Source organism: Ranitomeya variabilis, chromosome 8, assembly GCF_051348905.1.
Source record: "Ranitomeya variabilis isolate aRanVar5 chromosome 8, aRanVar5.hap1, whole genome shotgun sequence".
NCBI classification, from domain to species: domain Eukaryota; kingdom Metazoa; phylum Chordata; class Amphibia; order Anura; family Dendrobatidae; genus Ranitomeya; species Ranitomeya variabilis.
In genome coordinates this window covers 155,154,921-155,180,814 of record NC_135239.1, presented here as the reverse complement: position 1 = coordinate 155,180,814, position 25,894 = coordinate 155,154,921, and the positions used below count along the sequence as shown (strand labels likewise).

The following is a 25,894-nucleotide window of genomic DNA, read 5'->3' as shown; positions in this document are numbered from 1 at the left end:
AGGTTACCCGGAGAAACTTTTGGTATCAGCCCTAGATAGGGTGCATAATGAGAGAAGTATACAAACCAGCGTTAAATCATCATCCCCTCGGAGACAGGATATGAATAGGAGGTTCAATTTCTGTTTTAAATTCAGCAGTATGGACCAGCAGATCAGGCTGGCCATAAAAAAGAACTGGCATCTGCTGGAGAGAGATAAAGATTTGGTTGAGGTGGCAGCCAGAGGCCCCATAATAGCGAATAGGAGAAGTATTAGATTACGAGACAAATTGGTGAGAAACCGTATTACTAAACCTAATGTCAATTGGCTTAAGAGGGCTTCCCCTAGGGGGAACTTTAAGTGTGGCCACTGTGCGTATTGTCAACAACACCTGACTGATCGCTGCCTCAGAATAGGAGCGGTGTCACATGTAGTCAAAGACTTCATTACATGCAAGACAGATCATGTTGTGTATGTCATATTCTGTACGTGTAGATTCTTTTACATCGGCAAAACTATTCGCCCGATGTATGTTCGTTTTCGTGAGCATTGCAGATCTGTAACGTCGGGTAAAGGAGTTCCGCGGTTTATTACACATATGAGAGAAATACATGGTGGTAGAACAGAGTGCCTTACCTTCGCTGGCATTGAAAGGGTGGTTCTACCGATCCAAGGAGGAGATTTGGATAACCTGTTGTTGAGAAGTGAAGCCAGGTGGATTCTGCGCAGTAATGCAATGGGTCCGCTTGGCTTCAATGACAGGGTTGACATGTCCATCTTTCTATAGAGGGCGCTGTAGTGCTCGCTTTGTTAACGTGTTGTATTTAGTGAGTTTATTTGTTTATTCTCTTTCAGAATGGAAAATTGCCCCATGTTGCACGTTTATTTCACTAAGCCTGTTTACCAACAAATGTTCTTGTTTTTAAATGTATGCTTTTAATGTGTGTTCATTGTATCGGCCCGGCTTGTGGGAGGGATTTAGTAGTGGGGTGTGTCAGATTGGCACACTATATCCGCTGCTGGCCTCATACACAAGTTGACCCGTAGAAGCGCAGGACAGCGCGAAACGGCCGTCGTCGTTCTCCTCTGCTCACACGGGCTGAGGCCCTCTCTCTCTCCCCCGGCCATATCAGTTCTCTGGATGTGTTATCGTGAATAAAGGAATAATTTTAATGAAGACGGGTGAGTGCCCTCATTATTCGTTCTTGCAAAGATATTTTGTAATAATGGATTGGCTTACAAACCACGAGCAACAATATTAGCGGCTTAAAGGAGTCTTTCCACGAACAAAGTTAATTTTAAAGTTGATTTTAATCAATACATCGTGGAATAATAATCATTTCCACAATTGAATGGGTTTTAAAAAAATGTTCCTGTGCTGAAATAATCTTAAAAATGTGCCCCTACTGTGTACTGTACAGTGGCTTTCTCTGACTGTGCAGGAACATGGTCTGATCATACCACAGATCATGGGCACGGGAGGAAGCAAGAGAGAGTATAAAGATAGCACAGCCGGGGATCACAACTGATTCTTTTTGTGAGATAAAGCATTTTCCTGCCTGTTTTTTTTTAAATATTTTATCTCAAAGTAACGTAGTTTTTGCGATTCTATGCTGTAATGTCTGTCTTCTTTTACATCCTCCCCTGCACGGAGCTGTGGTATGATCAGACCATGTTACTGCATGGTCAGACACAGCTATTACACAGTACACAGCAGCGGCACATTTATAAGATTATCTCAGCAAAACATTTTTTAAAACACATCCAATTGTGGAAATTATCATTATTCCAAGATTTATTGATTAAAATGAAATTTGTTCATGGGAAAACTCCTTTAACCCCTTAAGCCCCGAGGGTGGTTTGCGCGTTAATGACCGGGCCAATTTTTACAATTCTGACCACTGTCCCTTTATGAGGTTATAACTCTGGAACGCTTCAACAGATTTAGGCGATTCTGACATTGTTTTCTCATGAGATATTGTACTTCATGGTAGTGGTAAAATTTATTCGATATAACTTGCGTTTATTTGTGAAAAAAATTTGGCGAAAATTTCACAATTTTCCAACTTTGAATTTTTATGCCCTTAAATCACAGAGATATGTCATGCAAACTACTTAATAAGTAACATTTCCCACATGTCTACTTTACATCAGCACAATTTTGGAACCAAAATTTTTTTTTGTTAGGGAGTTGTAAGGGTTAAAAGTTGACCAGAAATTTCTCATTTTTACAACACCATTTTTTTTTAGGGACCACATCTCATTTGAAGTCATTTTGAGGGGTCTATATGATAGAAAATACCCAAGTGTGACACCATTCTAAAAACTGCACCCCTCAAGGTGCTCAAAACCACTTTCAAGAAGTTTATTAACCCTTCGGTTGTTTCACAGGAATTTTTGGAATGTTTAAATAAAAATGAACATTTAACTTTTTTTCACACAAAATTTATTCCAATTTGTTTTATTTTACCAAGGGTAACAGGAGAAAACGGACCCCAAAAGTTGTTGTACAATTTGTCCTGAGTACGCTGATACCCTATATGTGGGTGTAAACCATTGTTTGGGTGCTTGGCAGAGCTCGGAAGGGAAGGAGCGCCATTTGACTTTTCAATGCAAAATTGACTGGAATTGAGATGGGACGCCATGTTGTGTTTGGAGAGCCCCTGATGTGCCTAAACATTGAAACCCCCCACAAGTGACACCATTTTGGAAAGTAGACCCCTTAAGGAACTTATCTAGATGTGTGGTGAGCACTTTGACCCAACAAGTGCTTCACAGAAGTTTATAATGCAGAGCCATTAAAATACAAAATCATATTTTTTCACAAAAATGATCTTTTCGTCCCCAATTTTTTATTTTCCCAAGGGTAAGAGAAGAAATTAGACCACAAAAGTTGTTGTGCAATTTGTCCTGAGTACAACGATACTCCATATGTGGGGGTAAACCACTGTTTGGGCGCATAGCAGAGCTCGGAAGGGAAGGAGCGCCATTTTACTTTTCAATGCAAAATTGACTGGAATTGAGATGGGACGCCATGTTGCGTTTGGAGAGCCCCTGATGTGCCTAAACATTGAAACCCCCCACAAGTGACACCATTTTGGAAAGTAGACCCCCTCAAGGAACTTATCTAGATGTGTGGTGAGCACTTTGACCCAACAAGTGCTTCACAGAAGTTTGTAATACAGAGCCGTAAAAATACAAAATCATATTTTTTCACAAAAATGATCTTTTCGCCCCCAATTTTTTATTTTCCCAAGGGTAAGAGAAGAAATTAGACCACAAACGTTGTTGTGCAATTTGTCCTGAGTACAACGATACCCCATATGTGGGGGTAAACCACTGTTTGGGCGCATAGCAGAGCTCGGAAGGGAAGGAGCGCCATTTGGAATGCAGACTTAGATGGATTGGTCTGCAGGCGTCACGTTGCATTTGCAGAGCCCCTGATGTACCCAAACAATACAACCTGTTATGAACAGGTGGTTTAGGAGCGACATGGGACGTGCTCTGGAAGAGGTGGTATCTGTACTGACCACAGTTCCTGAGCTTAACACCACACTAGAAGTAGCCGTGGGATGTTCCTGTCACTCCCTAGACACCTCATCACAGCCGGAGGACTAACTACCCCTAAAGATAGAAACAGAAAAGCTATCTTGCCTCAGAGAAAATCCCCAAAGGATAGAACAGCCCCCCACAAATATTGACTGTGAGTGGAGAGGGAAATGACATACGCAGAATGAAACCAAGATGTAGCAAAGGAGGCTAGTCTAGCTAGAAAGATAGAACAGGACAGAATACTGTGCGGTCAGTATTATAACCTAGAAAAATCCACCACAGAGTTTACAAAAATCTCCACACCTGACTAAAGGTGTGGAGGGTAAATCTGCTTTCCAGAGCTTCCAGCTTAACTGAATAAATCCATACTGACAAGCTGGACTAGAAAAAACATAGAAAGTGCAGAACGATTAAGTCCAAAACAAGAGGACTGCAAAAGAACAAAGCAAGGACTTATCTTTGCTGAACGGGTCAGAATATCAGGGAAATCCTAGCAGAGATGTCAATCCAAGCAGGAACCATTGACAACTGGCACTGGCTGAAGGATAGAACCAGGCTAAATAGCCGAGCCAGAAAGACAATCAGTGGAAGCAGCTGCTGACTACTAAATCCAAGGAGCAGCCGTACCACTTAAAACCACCGGAGGGAGCCCAAGAGCAGAACTCACAAAAGTGCCACTTACAACCACCGGAGGGAGCCCAAGAGCTGAATTCACAACAGTACCCCCCTTGAGGAGGGGTCACCGAACCCTCACCAGAGCCCCCAGGCCGATCAGGACGAGCCAAGTGAAAAGCACGAACTAAATCGGCGGCATGGACATCGGAGGCAACAACCCAAGAATTATCCTCCTGGCCATAACCCTTCCACTTGACAAGATACTGAAGCCTCCGCCTCGAAAAACGAGAATCCAAAATTTTCTCCACCACATATTCCAACTCCCCATCAACCAACACCGGGGCAGGAGGATCAACAGAGGGAACAACGGGCACCACATATCTCCGCAACAAAGATCTATGGAAAACATTATGGATGGCAAAAGAGGCTGGAAGGGCCAAACGAAAAGATACCGGATGGATAATCTCAGAAATCTTATAAGGACCAATAAACCGAGGCTTGAACTTAGGGGAAGAAACCTTCATAGGAACATGACGAGAAGATAATTAGACTAAATCCAGCACCCGCAGCCGGGGACCAACACACCGACGGCGGTTAGCAAAACGTTGAGCCTTTTCCTGAGACAACGTCAAGTTGTCTACCACCTGAGTCCAAATCTGCTGTAACCTGTCCATCACAGAATCCACACCAGGACAATCAGAAGGCTCAACCTGCCCCGAAGAAAAACGAGGATGAAAACCAAAATTACAAAAGAAAGGCGAAACCAAAGTAGCCGAACTAGCCCGATTATTAAGGGCAAACTCGGCCAACGGCAAGAAAGCCACCCAATCATCCTGGTCGGCAGACACAAAGCATCTCAAATAGGTTTCCAAGGTCTGATTAGTTCGCTCAGTTTGGCCATTTGTCTGAGGATGAAACGCCGAAGAAAAAGACAAATCAATGCCCATCCTAGCACAAAAGGACCGCCAAAACCTAGAAACAAACTGGGAACCTGTGTCAGACACAATATTCTCCGGAATGCCATGCAAACGAACCACATGCTGAAAAAACAATGGAACCAAATTAGAGGAGGAAGGCAATTTAGGCAAAGGTACCAAATGGACCATTTTAGAGAACCGGTCACAAACCACCCAGATAACAGACATCTTCTGGGAAACAGGAAGATCCGAAATAAAATCCATGGAAATATGCGTCCAGGGCCTCTCAGGGACCGGCAAAGGCAAAAGCAACCCACTAGCGCGGGAACAGTAAGGCTTGGCACGGGCACAAGTCCCACAGGACTGCACAAAAGAACGCACATCCCGCGACAAGGAAGGCCACCAAAAGGACCTAGCAACCAAATCTCTGGTACCAAAAATCCCAGGATGACCAGCCAACACCGAACAATGAACCTCAGAAATTACCTTACTTGTCCATCTATCAGGAACAAACAGCTTCCCCACTGGACACCGGTCAGGTTTATCAGCCTGAAATTCCTGAAGCACCCGCCGTAAATCAGGGGAGATGGCAGAAAGAATCACCCCTTCCTTAAGAATGCCAACCGGCTCAAGGACTCCAGGAGAATCAGGCAAAAAACTCCTAGAGAGGGCATCAGCCTTAACATTTTTAGATCCCGGAAGATACAAGACCACAAAATCAAAACGGGAGAACAACAGGGACCATCGAGCCTGTCTAGGGTTCAGCCGCTTGGCCGACTCGAGGTAAATCAGATTCTTATGATCGGTCAAGACCACAACGCGGTGTTTGGCTCCCTCAAGCCAATGTCGCCACTCCTCAAATGCCCACTTCATAGCCAACAACTCCCAATTGCCGACATCATAATTGCGCTCCACAGGCGAAAACTTTCTGGAAAAAAAAGCACACGGTTTCATCAAAGAACCATCAGAACTCCTCTGAGACAAAACGGCTCCTGCCCCAATCTCAGAAGCGTCAACCTCAACCTGAAAAGGAAGAGAAACATCCGGCTGACGCAACACAGGGGCAGAAGTAAATCGGCGTTTAAGCTCCTGAAAGGCCTCAACAGCCGCAGAGGACCAATTCGTCACATCAGCGCCTTTCTTCGTCAAATCGGTCAGGGGCCTAACCACACTGGAAAAGTTGGCAATGAAACGGCGATAAAAATTAGCAAAGCCCAAAAATTTCTGAAGGCTCTTCACAGATGTGGGTTGAATCCAGTCATGAATGGCTTGAACCTTAACAGGATCCATTTCTATAGACGAGGGAGAAAAAATAAAACCCAAAAAAGAGACCTTCTGAACTCCAAATAGGCACTTAGACCCCTTCACAAATAAAGCATTATCACAAAGGATCTGGAATACCATCCTGACCTGCTTCACATGAGACTCCCAATCATCGGAAAAAATCAAAATATCATCCAAATACACAATCATGAATTTATCAAGATAATTGCGGAAAATATCATGCATGAAGGACTGAAATACAGAAGGAGCATTAGAGAGCCCGAAAGGCATCACGAGGTATTCAAAATGGCCTTCGGGCGTATTAAATGCAGTTTTCCATTCGTCACCCTGTTTAATACGAACAAGATTATATGCCCCTCGAAGGTCAATCTTAGTAAACCAACTAGCCCCCTTAATCCGAGCAAACAAATCAGAAAGCAAAGGTAAAGGGTATTGGAATTTGACCGTGATCTTATTAAGAAGGCGATAATCAATACAGGGTCTCAAGGAGCCATCCTTCTTGGCAACAAAAAAGAATCCTGCTCCCAATGGTGACGAAGACGGCCGAATATGCCCCTTCTCCAAAGACTCCTTAACATAACTCTGCATGGCGGCATGCTCTGGCACAGACAGATTGAAAAGTCGGCCCTTAGGGAACTTACAGCCAGGAATCAAGTTAATAGCGCAATTACAGTCCCTATGTGGAGGAAGGGAACTGGACTTGGGCTCATCAAATACATCCTGGAAATCCGACAAAAACTCAGGAACTTCAGAAGAGGGGGAAGAGGAAATTGACATCAAAGGAACGTCACTATGTACCCCTTGACAACCCCAACTAGTCACAGACATAGATTTCCAATCCAGCACCGGATTATGTACCTGTAGCTATGGAAAACCCAGTACAACAACATCATGCAAATTATGCAACACCAGAAAACGGCAATCTTCCTGATGTGCTGGAGCCATATACATGGTCAGCTGTTATGACCCCAATGGCAGAGGGTCTCAGAATTTATTACCAAGTCTGCAAACACAAAAAACCAACTCATAGGGCAGTGGTAACTAGGCTGACCGTATACCTGAACCTAGCACCACAAATAGCAGCAGCCGGGGAACGTACCTACGTTGGTTCTAGACGTCTTGCGCCAGCCGGAGAACTAACTAACCCTAGAAGGGAAAAGATAGACCTTTCTTGCCTCCAGAGAAAAGACCCCAAAAGTTGAATACAAGCCCCAACAAATAATAACGGTGAGGTAAGAAGAAAAGACAAACGTAAGGATGAACTAGGTTTTTAGCAAAGAGAGGCCCACTGACTAATAGCAGAATATAGGAAGATGACTTATACGGTCAGCAAAAACCCTATCAAAATTTCCACGCTGGATATTCAAGAACCCCCGAACCGTCTAACGGCACGGGGGGAGAATATCAGCCCCCTAGAGCTTCCAGCTATATCAGGAATCACATTTGGTACAAGCTGGACAGAAATAAGAGCAAATGCAAATAACCAAAAAATAAGGAAGCAGGACTTAGCTTATTTTGCAAGAACCAGGACCAGCAGACAGGAGCAAACAGAAAGGAACTGATTACAACGATGCCAGGCACCAGACTGAAAATCCAGGAAGCTTAAATAGCAACACCCCTGGACTAACGAGCCAGGTGGGTACCAAGCTAGAGAAAGAAGCTCAAAGTGTCATGTCGCTAGTGACCACAAGAGGGAGCCAAAAAGTCCAATTCACAACAGTACCCCCCCCTTAAGGAGGGGTCACCGAACCCTCACCAAGACCACCAGGACGATCAGGATGAGCAGCATGAAAGGCACGAACTAAATCGGCCGCATGAACATCAGAGGCGACCACCCAGGAATTATCCTCCTGACCATAGCCCTTCCACTTGACCAGATACTGAAGCTTCCGTCTGGAGAGACGAGAATCCAAGATCTTCTCCACCACGTACTCCAACTCGCCCTCAACCAACACCGGAGCAGGAGGCTCAACAGAAGGAACCACAGGCACAACGTAGCGCCGCAACAAAGACCTATGGAACACGTTGTGAATGGCAAACGACACCGGAAGATCCAAGCAAAAGGACACTGGATTAAGAATTTCTAAAATCTTATAAGGACCGATGAAGCGAGGCTTAAATTTAGGAGAGGAGACCTTCATAGGAACAAACCGAGAAGATAGCCACACTAAATCCCCAACACGAAGTCGGGGACCCACACCGCGGCGGCGGTTGGCAAAACGCTGAGCCTTCTCCTGTGACAACTTTAGGTTGTCCACCACATGATTCCAGATCCGCTGCAACCTATCCACCACAGAATCTACCCCAGGACAGTCAGAGGGCTCAACATGTCCCGAGGAAAAACGAGGATGAAAACCAGAGTTGCAGAAAAATGGCGAAACCAAAGTAGCGGAACTAGCCCGATTATTAAGGGCAAACTCAGCCAATGGCAAGAAGGTCACCCAATCATCCTGATCTGCAGAAACAAAACACCTCAAATAAGCCTCTAGAGTCTGATTTGTTCGCTCCGTTTGGCCATTAGTCTGAGGATGAAAGGCAGATGAAAATGACAAATCAATGCCCATCTTAGCACAAAAGGATCGCCAGAACCTGGAAACAAACTGGGATCCTCTGTCAGACACGATATTCTCAGGAATGCCGTGCAAGCGAACCACATTCTGAAAGAATAAAGGAACCAGATTGGAAGAGGAAGGCAGCTTAGGCAAAGACACCAAATGGACCATCTTGGAAAAGCGATCACATACCACCCAGATGACAGACATGCCCTGAGACACCGGAAGATCTGAAATGAAATCCATGGAAATGTGTGTCCAAGGCCTCTTCGGGACAGGTAAAGGCAAGAGCAACCCGCTGGCACGAGAACAGCAAGGCTTAGCTCGAGCACAAGTCCCACAGGACTGCACAAATGACCGCACATCCCGTGACAAGGAAGGCCACCAAAAGGACCTAGCCACCAAATCTCTGGTGCCAAAAATTCCCGGATGCCCTGCCAACACCGAGGAATGAACCTCGGAAATGACTCTGCTGGTCCATTTATCAGGAACAAACAGTCTGTCAGGTGGACAAGAGTCAGGTCTACCAGCCTGAAATCTCTGCAACACACGTCGCAAATCCGGAGAAATGGCTGACAAGATTACTCCCTCTTTAAGAATACCAGCTGGCTCTGAAACTCCAGGAGAGTCAGGCACAAAGCTCCTTGAAAGAGCATCAGCCTTCACATTCTTTGAACCTGGTAGGTACGAGACCACAAAGTCAAAACGGGAGAAAAACAATGACCAACGGGCCTGTCTAGGATTCAGGCGTTTAGCAGACTCGAGATACATCAGATTCTTGTGATCAGTCAAGACCACCACACGATGCTTAGCACCCTCGAGCCAATGACGCCACTCCTCAAATGCCCACTTCATGGCCAACAACTCCCGATTGCCAACATCATAGTTCCGCTCAGCAGGCGAAAACTTCCTAGAAAAAAAAGCACATGGTCTCATTACAGAGCAACCAGGGCCTCTCTGCGACAAAATGGCCCCTGCCCCGATCTCAGAAGCATCCACTTCAACCTGAAAGGGAAGTGAGACATCAGGCTGGCACAAAACAGGCGCCGACGTAAACCGGCGCTTCAGCTCTTGGAAAGCTTCCACGGCTGCAGGAGCCCAGTTAGCAACATCAGAACCTTTCTTGGTCATATCCGTCAAAGGTTTAACAACGCTAGAAAAGTTAGCGATAAAACGACGGTAGAAGTTAGCAAAACCCAAGAACTTCTGAAGACTCTTAACTGACGTGGGTTGAGTCCAATCATGAATAGCTCGGACCTTGACTGGGTCCATCTCCACCGCAGAAGGGGAAAAAATAAAACCCAAAAAGGGAACCTTCTGTACTCCAAAGAGACACTTTGAGCCCTTAACGAACAAAGCATTCTCACGCAAAACCTGAAACACCGTCCTGACCTGCTTAACATGGGAGTCCCAATCATCAGAAAAAAACAGAATATCATCCAGATAAACAATCATAAATTTATCCAGATACTTCCGGAAGATATCATGCATAAAGGACTGAAAAACTGAAGGAGCATTAGAGAGCCCAAAAGGCATCACCAAGTACTCAAAATGACCTTCGGGCGTATTAAATGCAGTTTTCCATTCATCTCCTTGCTTAATGCGCACAAGGTTGTACGCACCACGAAGATCTATCTTGGTGAACCACTTGGCACCCTTAATCCGGGCAAACAAGTCTGACAACAGAGGCAAAGGATACTGAAATTTAACAGTGATTTTATTCAGAAGCCGATAGTCTATACAAGGTCTCAAAGATCCGTCCTTCTTGGCCACAAAAAAGAATCCCGCACCAAGAGGGGAAGAGGATGGACGGATATGCCCCTTCTCAAGAGACTCCTTGATATATGAACGCATTGCGGTATGCTCAGGTACAGACAGATTAAATAATCTTCCCTTAGTAAATTTACTACCTGGAATCAAATCTATGGCGCAGTCACAATCCCTATGAGGAGGAAGAGCACTGGACCTGGACTCGCTGAAAACATCCTGATAATCAGGAACTTCCGAAGGAGTAGAGGAAGCAATAGACACCGGCGGGGAATCACCATGAATTCCCTGACAGCCCCAACTTGACACAGACATTGCCTTCCAATCCAAAACTGGATTATGGGTCTGTAACCATGGCAGACCCAAAACGACCAAATCATGCATTTTATGCAGAACAAGAAAACGAATCACCTCCCGATGTTCAGGAGTCATGCACATGGTTACCTGTGTCCAAAACTGCGGCTTATTTTCCGCCAATGGCGTAGCATCAATACCTCTAAGAGGGATAGGATTTACCAACGGCTCAAGTACAAAACCACAGCGCTTGGCAAACGACAGATCCATAGGACTCAGGGCAGCACCTGAATCCACAAACGCCATAGCAGGGTAGGAAGACAATGAGCAAATTAAAGTCACAGACAAAATAAATTTAGGTTGCAGATTACCAATGGCGACAGGACTAACAACCCTTGTTAGGCGTTTAGAGCATGCTGATATAACATGTGTAGAATCACCACAGTAAAAACACAACCCATTCAGACGTCTATGATTTTTCCGTTCATTTCTAGTCTGAATTCTACCACATTGCATTAAATTGGGTGTTTGTTCAGACAACACCACCAGAGGATTAGCGGCTTTGCGCTCCCGCAAACGCCGGTCAATCTGAATAGCCAGCGCCATGGAATCATTCAGACTTGTAGGAATGGAGAAACCCACCATCACATTCTTAATGGCTTCAGAAAGGCCATTTCTGAAATTTGCGGCCAGAGCACACTCATTCCACTGAGTAAGCACGGACCATTTCCGAAATTTCTGGCAATACACCTCAGCTTCATCCCGGCCCTGAGAGATAGCCAGCAAGGCTTTTTCTGCCTGAATTTCAAGATTGGGTTCCTCGTAAAGCAACCCGAGCGCCAGAAAAAACGCATCAATATTTGCCAATGCCGGATCTCCTGGCGCTAACGAGAAAGCCCAATCCTGAGGGTCGCCCCTCAAGAAAGAGATAACAATTTTAACTTGCTGAGCTGAGTCTCCAGAAGAACGGGGTCTCAGAGATAGAAACAATTTACAATTATTCCTGAAATTCCTAAACTTAAATCGGTCTCCAGAAAACAGTTCAGGAATAGGTATTTTAGGTTCTGACATAGGACTACTGGTAACAAAATCTTGAATACCCTGCACACGAGCAGCAAGCTGATCCACACTAGTAATCAAGGTCTGGACATTCATGTCTGCAGCAAGCTCAAGCCACTCTGAGGTAAAGGGGAGGAAGAAAGAAAAAAAAAAAAAAACTCAGAATTTCCTTTCTTATTATCCCACTTCTGCAATGCATTAAACATTCACCTTTGGCCTGGCATACTGTTATGACTCCAATGGCAGAGGGTCCCAGAATTTATTACCAAGTCTGCAAACACAAAAAACCAGCTCATAGGGCAGTGGTAACTAGGCTGACCGTATACCTGAACCTAGCACCACAAATAGCAGCAGCCGGGGAACGTACCTACGTTGGTTCTAGACGTCTCGCGCCAGCTGGAGAACTAACTAACCCTAGAAGGGAAAAAATAGACCTTTCTTGCCTCCAGAGAAAAGACCCCAAAAGTTGAATACAAGCCCCCAACAAATAATAACGGTGAGGTAAGAAGAAAAGACAAACGTAAGGATGAACTAGGTTTTTAGCAAAGAGAGGCCCACTGACTAATAGCAGAATATAGGAAGATGACTTATACGGTCAGCAAAAACCCTATCAAAATTTCCACGCTGGATATTCAAGAACCCCCGAACCGTCTAACGGCACAGGGGGAGAATATCAGCCCCCTAGAGCTTCCAGCTATATCAGGAATCACATTTGGTACAAGCTGGACAGAAATAAGAGCAAATGCAAATAACCAAAAAATAAGGAAGCAGGACTTAGCTTATTTTGCAAGAACCAGGACCAGCAGACAGGAGCAAACAGAAAGGAACTGATTACAACGATGCCAGGCACCAGACTGAAAATCCAGGAAGCTTAAATAGCAACACCCCTGGACTAACGAGCCAGGTGGGTACCAAGCTAGAGAAAGAAGCTCAAAGTGTCACGTCGCTAGTGACCACAAGAGGGAGCCAAAAAGTCCAATTCACAACAGTCAGCTGAGTCCAATACTGAGGTTTATCCTTGGCCACCGGCGTAGCATCAATGCCCCTCAAAGGAATAGGGCTCTGCAAAGGCTGCAAGGAAAAACCACAGCGCCTGGCGAATTCCAAGTCCATTAAGTTCAGGGCAGCGCCTGAATCCACAAATGCCATGACAGAAAAGGACGATAATGAGCAAATCAGGGTCACAGATAAGAGAAATTTAGGCTGTACAGTACTGATGGTAACAGACCTAGCGACCCTCTTAGTACGCTTAGGGCAATCAGAAATAACATGAGCAGAATCACCACAGTAAAAACACAGCCTATTCTGGCGTCTGAATCCCTGCCGTTCTGCTCTAGTCAAAATCCTATCACATTGCATAGGCTCAGGACTCTGCTCAGAGGATACTGCCATATGGTGCACAACTTTGCGCTCGCGCAGGCGCCGATCAATCTGAATGGCTAGAGACTAGTGTTGAGCGATACCGTCCGATACTTGAAAGTATAGGTATCGGAAAGTATCGGCCGATACCGGCAAAGTATCGGATCTGATCCGATACTGATACCCGATACCAATACAAGTCAATGGGACTCAAGTATTGGAAGGTATCCCTGATGGTTCCCAGGGTCTGAAGGAGAGGAAACTCTCCTTAAGGCCCTGGGATCCATATTAATGTGTAAAATAAAGAATTAAAATAAAAAATATTGATATACTCACCTCTCCGACGCAGCCTGCACCTTACCGAGGGAACCGGCAGCCTTCTTTGCTTAAAATGCGCGCGTTTAGTGCCTTCCGTGACGTCACGGCTTCTGATTGGTCGCGTGCCGCCCATGTGACCGCGATGCGACCAATCACAAGCCGTGACGTAATTCTCAGGTCCTAAATGCCTAATTCTAGGCATTTAGGACCTGAGAATTACGTCACGGCTTGTGATTGGTCACGTCGCGGTCACATGGGCGGCACGCGACCAATCAGAAGCCGTGACGTCACGGAAGGCACTAAACACGCGCATTTTAAGCAAAGAAGGCTGCCGGTTCCCTCGGTAAGGTGCAGGCTGCGTCGGAGAGGTGAGTATATCAATATTTTTTATTTTAATTCTTTATTTTACACATTATATCGATCTCGATACCGATTCCCGATACAACAAAAGTATCGGATCTCGGTATCGGAATTCCCATACCGCAAATATCGGCCGATACCCAATACTTGCGGTATCGGAATGCTCAACACTACTAGAGACATAGATTCGCTCAAACCAGCAGGCGTGGGGAACCCCACCATAACATCTTTAAGGGCTTCAGAAAGACCCTTTCTGAAAATTGCTGCCAGAGCCTCCTCATTCCATTTAGTGAGCACAGACCATTTTCTAAATTTCTGGCAGTATAATTCTGTCGCTTCCTGACCCTGACACAGGGCCAACAAGGTCTTTTCTGCATGATCCACAGAAATAGGTTCGTCATACAATAATCCGAGCGCTTGAAAAAATGCGTCTACATTAAGCAATGCCGGATCCCCTGATTCAAGGGAGAATGCCCAGTCCTGAGGGTCACCACGCAGCAGAGAGATGACAATTTTAACCTGCTGAATGGGATCACCAGAGGAACGGGGTTTCAAGGCAAAAAACAATTTGCAGTTATTTTTAAAGTTCAAAAACTTGGATCTATCCCCAAAAACAAATCAGGAGTTGGAATTCTAGGCTCTAGGGCCGGAGTCTGGACAACATAATCTTGGATACACTTTACTCTTGCAGCAAGTTGATCCACACGAGAAAACAAACCCTGAACATCCATGCCAGCGCCAAAATCCTGAACCACCCAGAGATTAAGAGGAAAAAAAAGACAAAACAGACTGCAGAAAAAAAAATGGCTCAGAACTTTTTTTTCCTTCTTTTGAGATGCATTTAATTCATTTTTGGGCCAGTTGTACTGTTATGAACAGGTGGTTTAGGAGCGACATGGGACGTGCTCTGGAAGAGGTGGTATCTGTACTGACCGCAGTTCCTGAGCTTAACACCACACTAGAAGTAGCCGTGGGATGTTCCTGTCACTCCCTAGACACCTCGTCACAGCCGGAGGACCAACTACCCCTAAAGATAGAAACAGAAAAGCTATCTTGCCTCAGAGAAAATCCCCAAAGGATAGAACAGCCCCCCACAAATATTGACTGTGAGTGGAGAGGGAAATGACATATGCAGAATGAAACCAAGATGTAGCAAAGGAGGCCAGTCTAGCTAGAAAGATAGAACAGGACAGAATACTGTGTGGTCAGTATTAAAACCTAGAAAAATCCACCACAGAGTTTTCAAAAATCTCCACACCTGACTAAAGGTGTGGAGGGTAAATCTGCTTTCCAGAGCTTCCAGCTTAACTGAATAAATCCATACTGACAAGCTGGACTAGAAAAAACATAGAAAGTGCAGAACGATTAAGTCCAAAACAAGAGGACTGCAAAAGAACAAAGCAAGGACTTATCTTTGCTGAACGGGTCAGAATATCAGGGAAATCCTAGCAGAGATGTGAATCCAAGCAGGAACCATTGACAACTGGCACTAGCTGAAGGATAGAACCAGGCTAAATAGCCGAGCCAGAAAGACAATCAGTGGAAGCAGCTGCTGACTACTAAATCCAAGGAGCAGCCGTACCACTTAAAACCACCGGAGGGAGCCCAAGAGCAGAACTCACAAAAGTGCCACTTACAACCACCGGAGGGAGCCCAAGAGCGGAATTCACAACAACAACCCCCCCACAAGTGACCCCATATTGGAAACTAGACCTCCCAAGGAACTTATCTAGATGTGTTGTGAGAACTTTGAACCCCTAAGTGTTTCACTACAGTTTATAACGCAGAGCCGTGAAAATAAAAATTCTTTTTTTTTTCACAAAAATGATTTTTTAGCCCCCAGTTTTGTATTTTCACAAGGGTAACAGGATAAATTGGACCCCAAAAGTTGTTGTCCAATTTTTCCTGAGTACGCTGATACCCCATATGTGGGGGGGAACCACTGTTTGGGCGCATGGCAGAGCTCGGAAGGGAAGGAGCGCCATTTGGAATGCAGACTTAGATGGATTGGTCTGCAGGCGTCACGTTGCATTTGCAGAGCCCCTGATGTACCCAAACAGTACAACCCCCCCACAAGTGACCCCATATGGGAAACTAGACCCCCCAAGGAACTTATCTAGATGTGTTGTGAGAACTTTGAACCCCCAAGAGTTTCACTACAGTTTATAATGCAGAGCCGTGAAAATAAAAATTATTTTTTTCACAAAAATGATTTTTAGCCCCCCAAATTTTTATTTTCCCAAGGATAACAAGAGAACTTGGACCCCAAAAGTTGTTGTCCAATTTGTCCCGAGTACTCTGATGCCCCATATGTTGGGGTAAACCCCTGTTTGGGCGCACGGGAGAGCTCGGAAGGGAAGGAGCACTGTTTTACTTTTTCAACGCAGAATTGTCTGGAATTGAGATCGGACACCATGTCGCGTTTGGAGAGCCCCTGATGTGCCTGAACAGTGGAAACTCCCCAATTCTACCTGAAACTCTAATCCAAACACACCCCTAACTCTAATCCCAACTGTATCCCTAACCACACCCTTAACCCTGACACACCCCTAATTCTAATCCCAACCCTAATCCCAACCGTAAATGTAATCCAAACCCTAACCCTAACTTTAGCCCCAACCCTAACCCTAACTTTAGCCCCAACCTTATCCCTAACTTTAGCCCCAACCCTAACTTTAGCTCCAACCCTAGCCCCAACCCTTGCCCTAACCCTAACCCTAGCCCTAACCCTAGCCCTAACCCTAGCCCTAACCCTAACCCTAACCCTAGCCCTAACCCTAGCCCTAATGGGAAAATGGAAATAAATACGTTTTTTTAACTTTATTATTTTTCCCTAACTAAGGGGGTGATGAAGGGGGGTTTGATTTACTTTTATAGCATTTTTTATATCGGATTTTTATGATTGGCAGCTGTCACGCACTAAAAGACGCTTTTTATAGCAAAAAAGTTTTTGCGTCTCCACATTTTGAGACCTATAATTTTTCCGTATTTTGGTCCACAGAGTCATGTGAGGTCTTGTTTTTTGCGGGACGAGTTGACGTTTTTATTGGTAACATTTTCGGACATGTGACAGTTTTTGATCACTTTTTATTCCGATTTTTGTGAGGCAGAATGACCAAAAACCAGCTATTCATGAATTTCTTTTGGGGGAGGCGTTTATACCGTTCCACGTTTGGTTAAATTGATAAAGCAGTTTTATTCGTCGGGTCAGTACGATTACAGCGATACCTTATTTATATCATTTTTTTATGTTTTGGCGCTTTTATACGATAAAAGCTATTTTATAGAAAAAATAATTATTTTGGCATCGCTTTATTCTGAGGACTATAACTTTTTTATTTTTTTGCTTCTGATGCTATATCATGGCTCGTTTTTTGCGGGACAAGATGATGTTTTCAGCGTTACCATGGTTATTTATATCCGTCTTTTTGATCGCGTGTTATTCCACTTTATGTTCGGCGGTATGATAATAAAGCGTTGTTTTTTGGCTCGTTTTTTTTTTTTTTTTTTACCTACGGTGTTCACTGAAGGGGTTATCTAGTGGGACAGTTTTATAGGTTGGGTCGTTACGGATGCGGCGATACTAAATATGTGTACTTTTATTGTTTTTTTGGGTTTTTTTAGATAAAGAAATGTATTTATGGGAATAATATATATTTTTTTTTCTTCTTTATTTAGGAATTATTTTATTTTATTTTTTTTTTACACATGTGGAATTTTTTTTTTTTACTTTGTCCCAGGGGGGGACATCACAGATCGCCGATCTGACAGTTTGCATAGCACTCTATCAGATCGGCGATCTCACTCACATCGCTGCAGGCTTACCAGCGCCTGCAGGGCACCCGGAAGTACTCCCTGCAGGACCGGATGCAGCCCAGCGGCCATTTTGGATCTGGGAACTGCAGGGAGGAGACGCTCAGTACAAGGTGAGTACATCGCCTTGTACCGATCGTCTTAGGGAAGCACGCAGGGAGCCCCCTCCCTGCGCGATGCTTCCCTGTACTGCCGGTACACTGCGATCATGTTTGATCGCAGTGTGCCAGGGGTTAGTGTGCCGGGGGCGGTCCGTGACCGCTCCTGGCACATAGTGCCGGATGTCAGCTGCGATAGGCAGCTGACACCCGGCCGCGATCGGCCGCGCTCCCCCCGTGAGCGCGGCCGATCGCTATGACGTACTATCCCGTCGGTGGGAATTAAGGCCCACCCCACCTCGACGGGATAGTACATCATATGGGATTAAGGGGTTAAGTATTAGATGTGGAAAATCCGCAGGTAAAAATTGCACATGTTATTCATGATTTTCCATTACAGAAACACACTAAAAATGCATGTAATGTCCAGATGACTATATCTGTAAGGTTCTGTCAAAGTCAAATACTAGGAAGTGCATTTCAACTGCGTATTTTACATACGTTTTTGACACTGTTGGTATGTCATTTTTTAAAATAAAGCTGCTTTGTTTTCTATACTTCCTGGTATTTGACTTTGACAAAACTTTACTTTTACAATCAGGTGCTGATTACATGTGTTTTTACTGCTTTTTCAAAGTGAAAATGCACTATAAACGCATATGCATTTTCACCTAGTATTTCGCTGTGTTCCGGGACATAGTGCGCCGGCGCATGCGCACTAATGCTTTTCGGCTTTGCCCGCAGTTGGGCAAAGCATACTGCACGTGCGGAAGACAAGATTGCCTTGCGCAGGCGTGATCTACGGAGGAAAGTGAATCAACTTCAAGGCAATATTGCGGGCAGCGTGCGGCCAGAGGGAAAGGAAGGGGTGAATAAAACACCCGAAAACACCGCCCATCGTACCGAAAAAAGTTCCCGCCAAATTCAGGTGACAGGTTCCTTTTAATCTAACAGACTCAAGTTGAAGCTTGTACAAAATGCTTTGTACTTCATGCGTGTTTTACATGCATTGAAAAACAGAATACCGTATTTTCCGGCGTATAAGACGACTTTTTAACCCCCGAAAATCTTCTTAAAAGTCGGGGGTCGTCTTATACGCCGGGAATCGACTTGTACGCCGGTGTATATGGTGGGTGGGGAGGGGGAGTGATCCTGATGACGAGGGGGCGTCTCACAGGAAAGTGAGTAATCCCCATTACCTTATCCTAGCGGTGCAGCGTGGGGGTGTCAGTGCTGGGAGCGGCGGCAGCTGCTGTGTTCTGGTGCGGCGGCTCCTCTTCTGTGTGGGGCCTCTGTGCTGTGAGGTGGCGGCGGCAGCGGCGTATCTTTATCCAGTTGGGGCTCCTCCGGCATCTCCTTAGCCCTGGAGGCCCCGCCGCAACTCCATCGGTGCGATGCGGTGGCCTCCGGGAAAATGGCCGCTGCTCAGATTCAGATCTCATGTCCCGAGATTTCGGGACGAGATCTGAATCTGAGCAGCGGCCATTTTCCCGGAGGCCACCGCATCGCACCTATTGAGCTGCCTCCGGGAAAATGGCCGCTGCATTGCACCGATGGAGTTGCGGCGGGGCCTCCAGGGCTAAGGAGATGCCGGAGGAGCCCCAACTGGATAAAGATATGCTGCCGCCACCGCCACCTCACAGCACAGAGGCCCCACACAGAAGAGGAGCCGCCGCACCAGAGCACAGCAGCCGCCGCACCAGAGCACAGCAGCCGCCGCCGCTCCCAGCACTGAGACCCCCACGCTGCACCGCTACGATAAGGTAATGGGGGATACTCACTTTCCTGTGAGACGCCCCTCGTCATCAGGATCACTCCCCCCCCCCCCCAAAAGGCACATATTCACCGGCCCTATAAGACGACATAGGGTGTATAAGAAGACCCCCGACTTTTAAGAAGATTTTATATTTTAACTGGTAAAGTTGGGGGGTCGTCTTATACGCCCAGTCGTCTTATACGCCGGAAAATACGGTAGTTAGAATAAGATGTATTTTCATTAAAAAAAATAGCAAAACCCTACAAATCCAGTAAAGAAAATTTCCACTAAAAGCAGGCTTGTATGGCAATTCTTAACTATCTATTGACTGCCAGCAAACATGTTTCCTCATTCACACATCAATGTTTAAACACATATGTGAAAAAAATGGTACCAGTCCATCCATCCGTGTGCTGTAGACATGTATTGGCCCTTGTCATCTGGCTGCTGGAAAAAAAACAAAACACAATCTGTGAAAAAATGTAGACATAATAATGGCTACTGTGACCACACAGCATTTAATCTTCATCCAGACGTAAATCCAAGAGACCTAAAGACATACTATATTATCTTTATGTTGACTTTTGAATTTATGTGTTACTCTTTGGTTGGTCAAGAAGTAGAGACTATTGTTCGTATGAGTTCAATGTACAGGAGTGGCACCTCCGCACAGTCGCGTTACCTAGACCACCATGTCCAATTGCCAAACAGTGCTGCAGTGATGTAATGGACCCTGTATGACAGACGGTCTGGTGCAGTATCCAGTGAAAGTTCAAACATGAAATATCCAAGGCAGCAAAAGAAAAAATGGAACGCACTCACCAGTCTGATAATTCTGATCCTTTATACGAACATGGACAAACTTAGCAGGGAGGGGTGTGGAGGATGACGTTAGGACCCGTAGAAGCGCCTGTGTGTGTGAAACGGCCATCGTCCATCATCCTCCACACCCCTCCCTGCTAAGTTTGTCCATGTTCGAATAAAGGATCAGAATTATCAGACTGGTGAGTGCGTTCCATTTTTTCTTTTGCTGCCTTGGGTATTGTTCGTATGAGCCTTTAATGTTGACTTTTGAGCTACTGTTTGTTGTAACATATTGTCTGCTATCTTTGCAAGGCATGGATGCAAGGTAATTGAAGAAGATGTTTGTTAATATGTTGATTACACATTGTCCAGGCTAGCTAGTTTGTTGATCTGTAGAACACAGAAGGACGAACTATGCAGATTGATTAAATACTAAAACAATGAGACTTAAACTCATCCCACCTTCCCCCTGAATTGTGTATGATAACCTGAACCACAGAGGTGGGTATAAAAAGGGATTTTCTATCCTTCTGAGAAAATCAGAGACTCTTTACAAAACTACAGCCAGGAACACTCTATAGGACAGCAGCCCGGACATCATAGCTTCATCACGAGGGACATAGATTAGACATTCTATAGGATGCTAGCTTAGGGGATCACTGCCCCAGCTGTAAGAATACAGATATCATCCATCGACCATCACTGAACCCATGGATACATTTGGGGAACCCAGGATTTGGACCCATCCACACACCTGAGCCCCATGCATATGTTTGGGAAGGCTAGGACCCATCGGTCATCTGGCTCCATGAAGACATTCAGTGAATCCAGGTTGGGACCATCTGATCACCTGGCCACTTACCTCAAAAAACTGTCAGCTTCCTAAGCTTTCCATTGCCTCCTCTCTGTGTGTGTCACAGGTGTGGGTAATCGGTCCTGAAAGCCCCGGAGTTCCAGCTGCTCTAATGCCGGTGAGTCAACGGAAGGGTGATACTCCGTAATTTAGCACCATCTTGTGTATTTTACTGGGACTGTTCTATATGCTATCATCTGTTTTGTGGCTCAATAAAGTATTGCCACTAGTGTTGAGCGATACCGTCCGATACTTGAAAGTATCGGTATCGGAAAGTATCGGCCGATACCGGCAAAGTATCGGATCCAATCCGATACCGATACCCGATACCAATACAAGTCAATGGGACTCAGGTATCGGACTGTATTCCTGATGGTTCCCAGGGTCTGAAGGAGAGGAAACTCTCCTTCAGGCCCTGGGAACCATATTAATGTGTAAAAGAAAGAATTAAAATAAAAAATATCGCTATACTCACCTGTCCGACGCAGCCGGGACCTCAGCGAGGGAACCGGCAGCGTTGTTTGTTTAAAATTCGCGCTTTTACTTGGTTACGTGAGGTCCCGGCTTGTGATTGGTCAGGGCGGCCATGTTGCCGGGACGCGGACCAATCACAGCAAGCCGTGACGAAATTACGTCACGGCTTGCTGTGATTGGTCCGAGTCCCGGCAACATGGCCGCCATTAACCAATCACAAGCCGTGACGTCACGGGAGGCTGGACATGCGCGTATTTTGAAAAGCGCGCGTGTCCAGCCTCCAGTGACGTCCCGGCTTATGATTGGTCACGGCGCCATGTTGCCGGGACGCGGACCAATCACAGCAAGCCGTGACGAAATTACGTCACGGCTTGCTGTGATTGGTCCGCGTCCCGGCAACATGGCCGCCATTAACCAATCACAAGCCGTGACGTCACGGGAGGCTGGACACGCGCGCTTTTCAAAATACGCGCATGTCCAGCCTCCCGTGACGTCCCGGCTTGTGATTGGTTAATGGCGGCCATGTTGCCGGGACGTCACTGGAGGCTGGACACGCGCGCTTTTCAAAATACGCGCATGTCCAGCCTCCCGTGACGTCCCGGCTTGTGATTGGTTAATGGCGGCCATGTTGCCGGGACGTCACTGGAGGCTGGACACGCGCGCTTTTCAAAATACGCGCATGTCCAGCCTCCCGTGACGTCCCGGCTTGTGATTGGTTAATGGCGGCCATGTTGCCGGGATGTCACTGGAGGCTGGACACGCGCGCTTTTCAAAATACGCGCATGTCCAGCCTCCCGTGACGTCACGGCTTGTGATTGGTTAATGGCGGCCATGTTGCCGGGACGCGGACCAATCACAGCAAGCCGTGACGTAATTTCGTCACGGCTTGCTGTGATTGGTCCGCGTCCCGGCAACATGGCCGCCCTGACCAATCACAAGCCGGGACTTCACGTAACCAAGTAAAAGCGCGAAATTTAAACAAACAACGCTGCCGGTTCCCTCGCTGAGGTCCCGGCTGCGTCGGACAGGTGAGTATAGCGATATTTTTTATTTTAATTCTCTTTTTTACACATTATTACATTAATGTTGTTGCGATACCCGATACCCGATATCACAAAAATATCGGATCTCGGTATCGGAAATTCCGATACAGCAAGTATCGGCCGATACCCGATACTTGCAGTATCGGAATGCTCAACACTGTTTTACCCTGACCCTGTGTTGTCTTAGTAGTACTATGCCCATTAAGAAAAGGGAGCTGGCGTTTGGTGGGATGAGCCCTGGTCCATGCAGTTTGGGCCAGCAGACAAGAGCACCCACTGACCCCCGTGTCTCCACAGGTACGTGTTGTGTCTGTGAAGAAGACTGATACAACATGTATGTGCAACACGGACAACTGAATGAGGCCTTTGATGCATTTATTCTTAAAAAATTAAAAATAGTGTAAACATACCATGGTAGTTGTACTATGCATTAGTATAATATTATTTATTTTTATTTTATAGATTTATATCAGAGACTGACTTATGGTGGACAGTCCAAAGCTTTCTTCATTCTGTGCAAAGCCATGGTGATCAGGTTCCGTCATATGTAGTTAGAGCAGTACTTTATCTTTTGGCACGTAGTCAAGACAAATGTGAAGCTCTGAATAAGGTAAGTTTTCTAATAATTTCTTAAAGCGAATCTGTCAGTAGGATCGCCCCTCATAAGCCAGCTATATGGGTATGCAGGTCATAGGAAGTTTTTTAAAATGATACCTTAGTATCTGCAATCTGATGTCTTATTCCAGACAGATTCACATTTTTCTAATATGTAAATGAGCTGTGAAGATCTATTGACCAGACAGAAATCTGCGTGAGAATCTTCCTTGAGAGCTTAGTTTAAATGAAAGGGAGAGTTACCAGTGTGAGACATGTAAAGACTGCCAATCTGCTCTCCTGATCCACATGTCTGTTGGCAGTGGATTAATCTCTGTACTGTCCAGCCCTTCAACAGTGAATATATATTAATTCAGGAAGAAAAATAATACAGCTTACAACTTGTATTTCTTTTAGCCTAGGATCTTAACATCCTGTCTGTTAGCTTGCAAAGTGAAAATGATAGAAAAAATGTTCTCGTAATACACACAAACACATTGCCATGGTTCCACCTGAGTGGGTCTGGGGTTCAGTTTCTGAAAGTTCAGCCGTCCAATCTGGTACAGGGGCAGGCTGAAACAGTCAGTAATTTGATTGACAGCTTTGTAGTGCAGTCTGGTGCAGGGGCATGCTGAGCTGTCAGTTTGGCCGTCCAATCAGAGACTGGAAAGTGCTAGCTGTCTCTAGGTGTTCATTATCCCAGGTGATTGCCAGGCTACTTAACTGAGCAGTTACTACCAGACCTCTGCCAGCTACTCTGTGGTTTGTCTCTCTATGCCTTGCATTCTGTTTGTAGATCTTGCATTGCCTGACCTTGGACCTCATTCCGACCATCAATCTGTTTAACCCCATCTGCTCTGATCCGCTGTCCTCCTGGTATTCTGACCTTGCAACATTACCTGATTAAACCTTTGTCTCTTTCTTCTGTTTATAATGTACCTTCCTGGCTTTTGACCTCAGACTCCTGACTATAACTTCTCACATCTTAGCCATGCGAAGAGACTCAATGTCACATTACGTCTGGCCCATACGTTTTTGTTTTTTGCCAATATGGAGCCTGTTCACGTTTTCTGTGACCAGATGGCAAATTTTACTCAGATGACTCAGTATATGGCTTAGGAATGCCAGAGTCTGGAGTAATCACAATATCAGTTGCAGGGTCAGATAATTAATTTGGTGAAGACCTCCTATAGCCCTCCACTGGCAGCAGTGGCTGTGATGTCAGTACCCTGTGATGTACAGTTGGCCTCTCCTGAACCTGTAATGGCCCTCCCTGGTAAATTTTTGGGAGGGAAAGATCAGTTTAGGATATTCAGGGAGAGCTGTAAGTTGCTTTTTACCCTGCACGCCCAGTTGTCAGGGGAGGAGTTGCAGCGGGTAAGAATAATCATAATAATAATAATAATTATATTAATCATAACACTGGTCAACAGCATTTTTGGTGCCAAAGATATTTCATCGAATTTAGGGTAACTTTGGGGTGCTGATTCTGAATATGTCATCAGTTTTGCCAGATTGGCTCAAGTTTTTGAGATTTTTCGTAAAATGTGTAAAAAAAAGACGTAATTTGCTACACGCGCATTAACTTTATTGATATTGTCATGAATACAATAAATTTAACAAAGTAAATGTTGATTTTAGTTTATTTTAACTAGTTTTAGAAAGTAATCTTCAAAAATGAACAAGACATGAAAGATAGGAGACATTTAATCGCTGGAAAAGCGCTTTTTATATGATTTTCTTCTATGTGAGCTATTCGGGCAGTCACGCTGTAGATTCCAGCAGTAATCAGCCATCATATGTCTGTCCCATCTGCCTTGGTACCTTTCCTCCATCACCATAATATCCTGATGAAATCTCTCCCCTTGTTCTTCGCTAAAATCTCCAAGGTTTTCTGGAAATCTGTCCAAGTGACTGTGAAGATAATGCAATTTAATGCTCATGTGTACACCCAGATTTCTAAATCTCAATAGCATGTTTTGTACCAGTTCTTCATAATTGTCTGCCTTTTGATTTCCCAAGAAGTTCTTCACTACCAACACAAAACTACACCATGCAGCAGCTTCAATGTCATTCATTTCCTTAGGAAAATTTGAATCTTTAACCCCTTAATCCCGTATGACGTACTATCCCGTCAAGGTGACCCGGGACTTAATTCCCGGTGACGGGATAGTACGTCATACGCGATCGGCCGCGCTCACGGGGGGAGCGCGGCCGATCGCAGCCGGGTGTCAGCTGCCTATCGCAGCTGACATCCGGCACTATGTGCCAGGAGCGGTCACGGACCGCTCCCGGCACATTAACCCCCGGCACACCGCGATCAAACATGATCGCGATGTGCCGGCGGTGCAGGGAAGCATTGCGCAGGGAGGGGGCTCCCTGAGGGCTTCCCTGAGCCCCCCG

The 25,894-nt window shown here is 45.5% G+C and overlaps 1 protein-coding gene across 2 annotated transcripts in view; it reads left to right on the top strand.

The window, feature by feature from the left end:
• Window positions 1–25,894, top strand: part of MEI1 (meiotic double-stranded break formation protein 1) — a 1,359,645-nt gene that overhangs the window by 949,122 nt on the left and 384,629 nt on the right. For both annotated transcript variants that reach the window (XM_077277434.1, XM_077277433.1), the window contains one exon: window positions 23,360–23,507. In XM_077277434.1, the coding sequence (XP_077133549.1) occupies window positions 23,360–23,507 (148 nt within the window). The remainder of the gene's footprint in view (window positions 1–23,359; window positions 23,508–25,894) is intronic.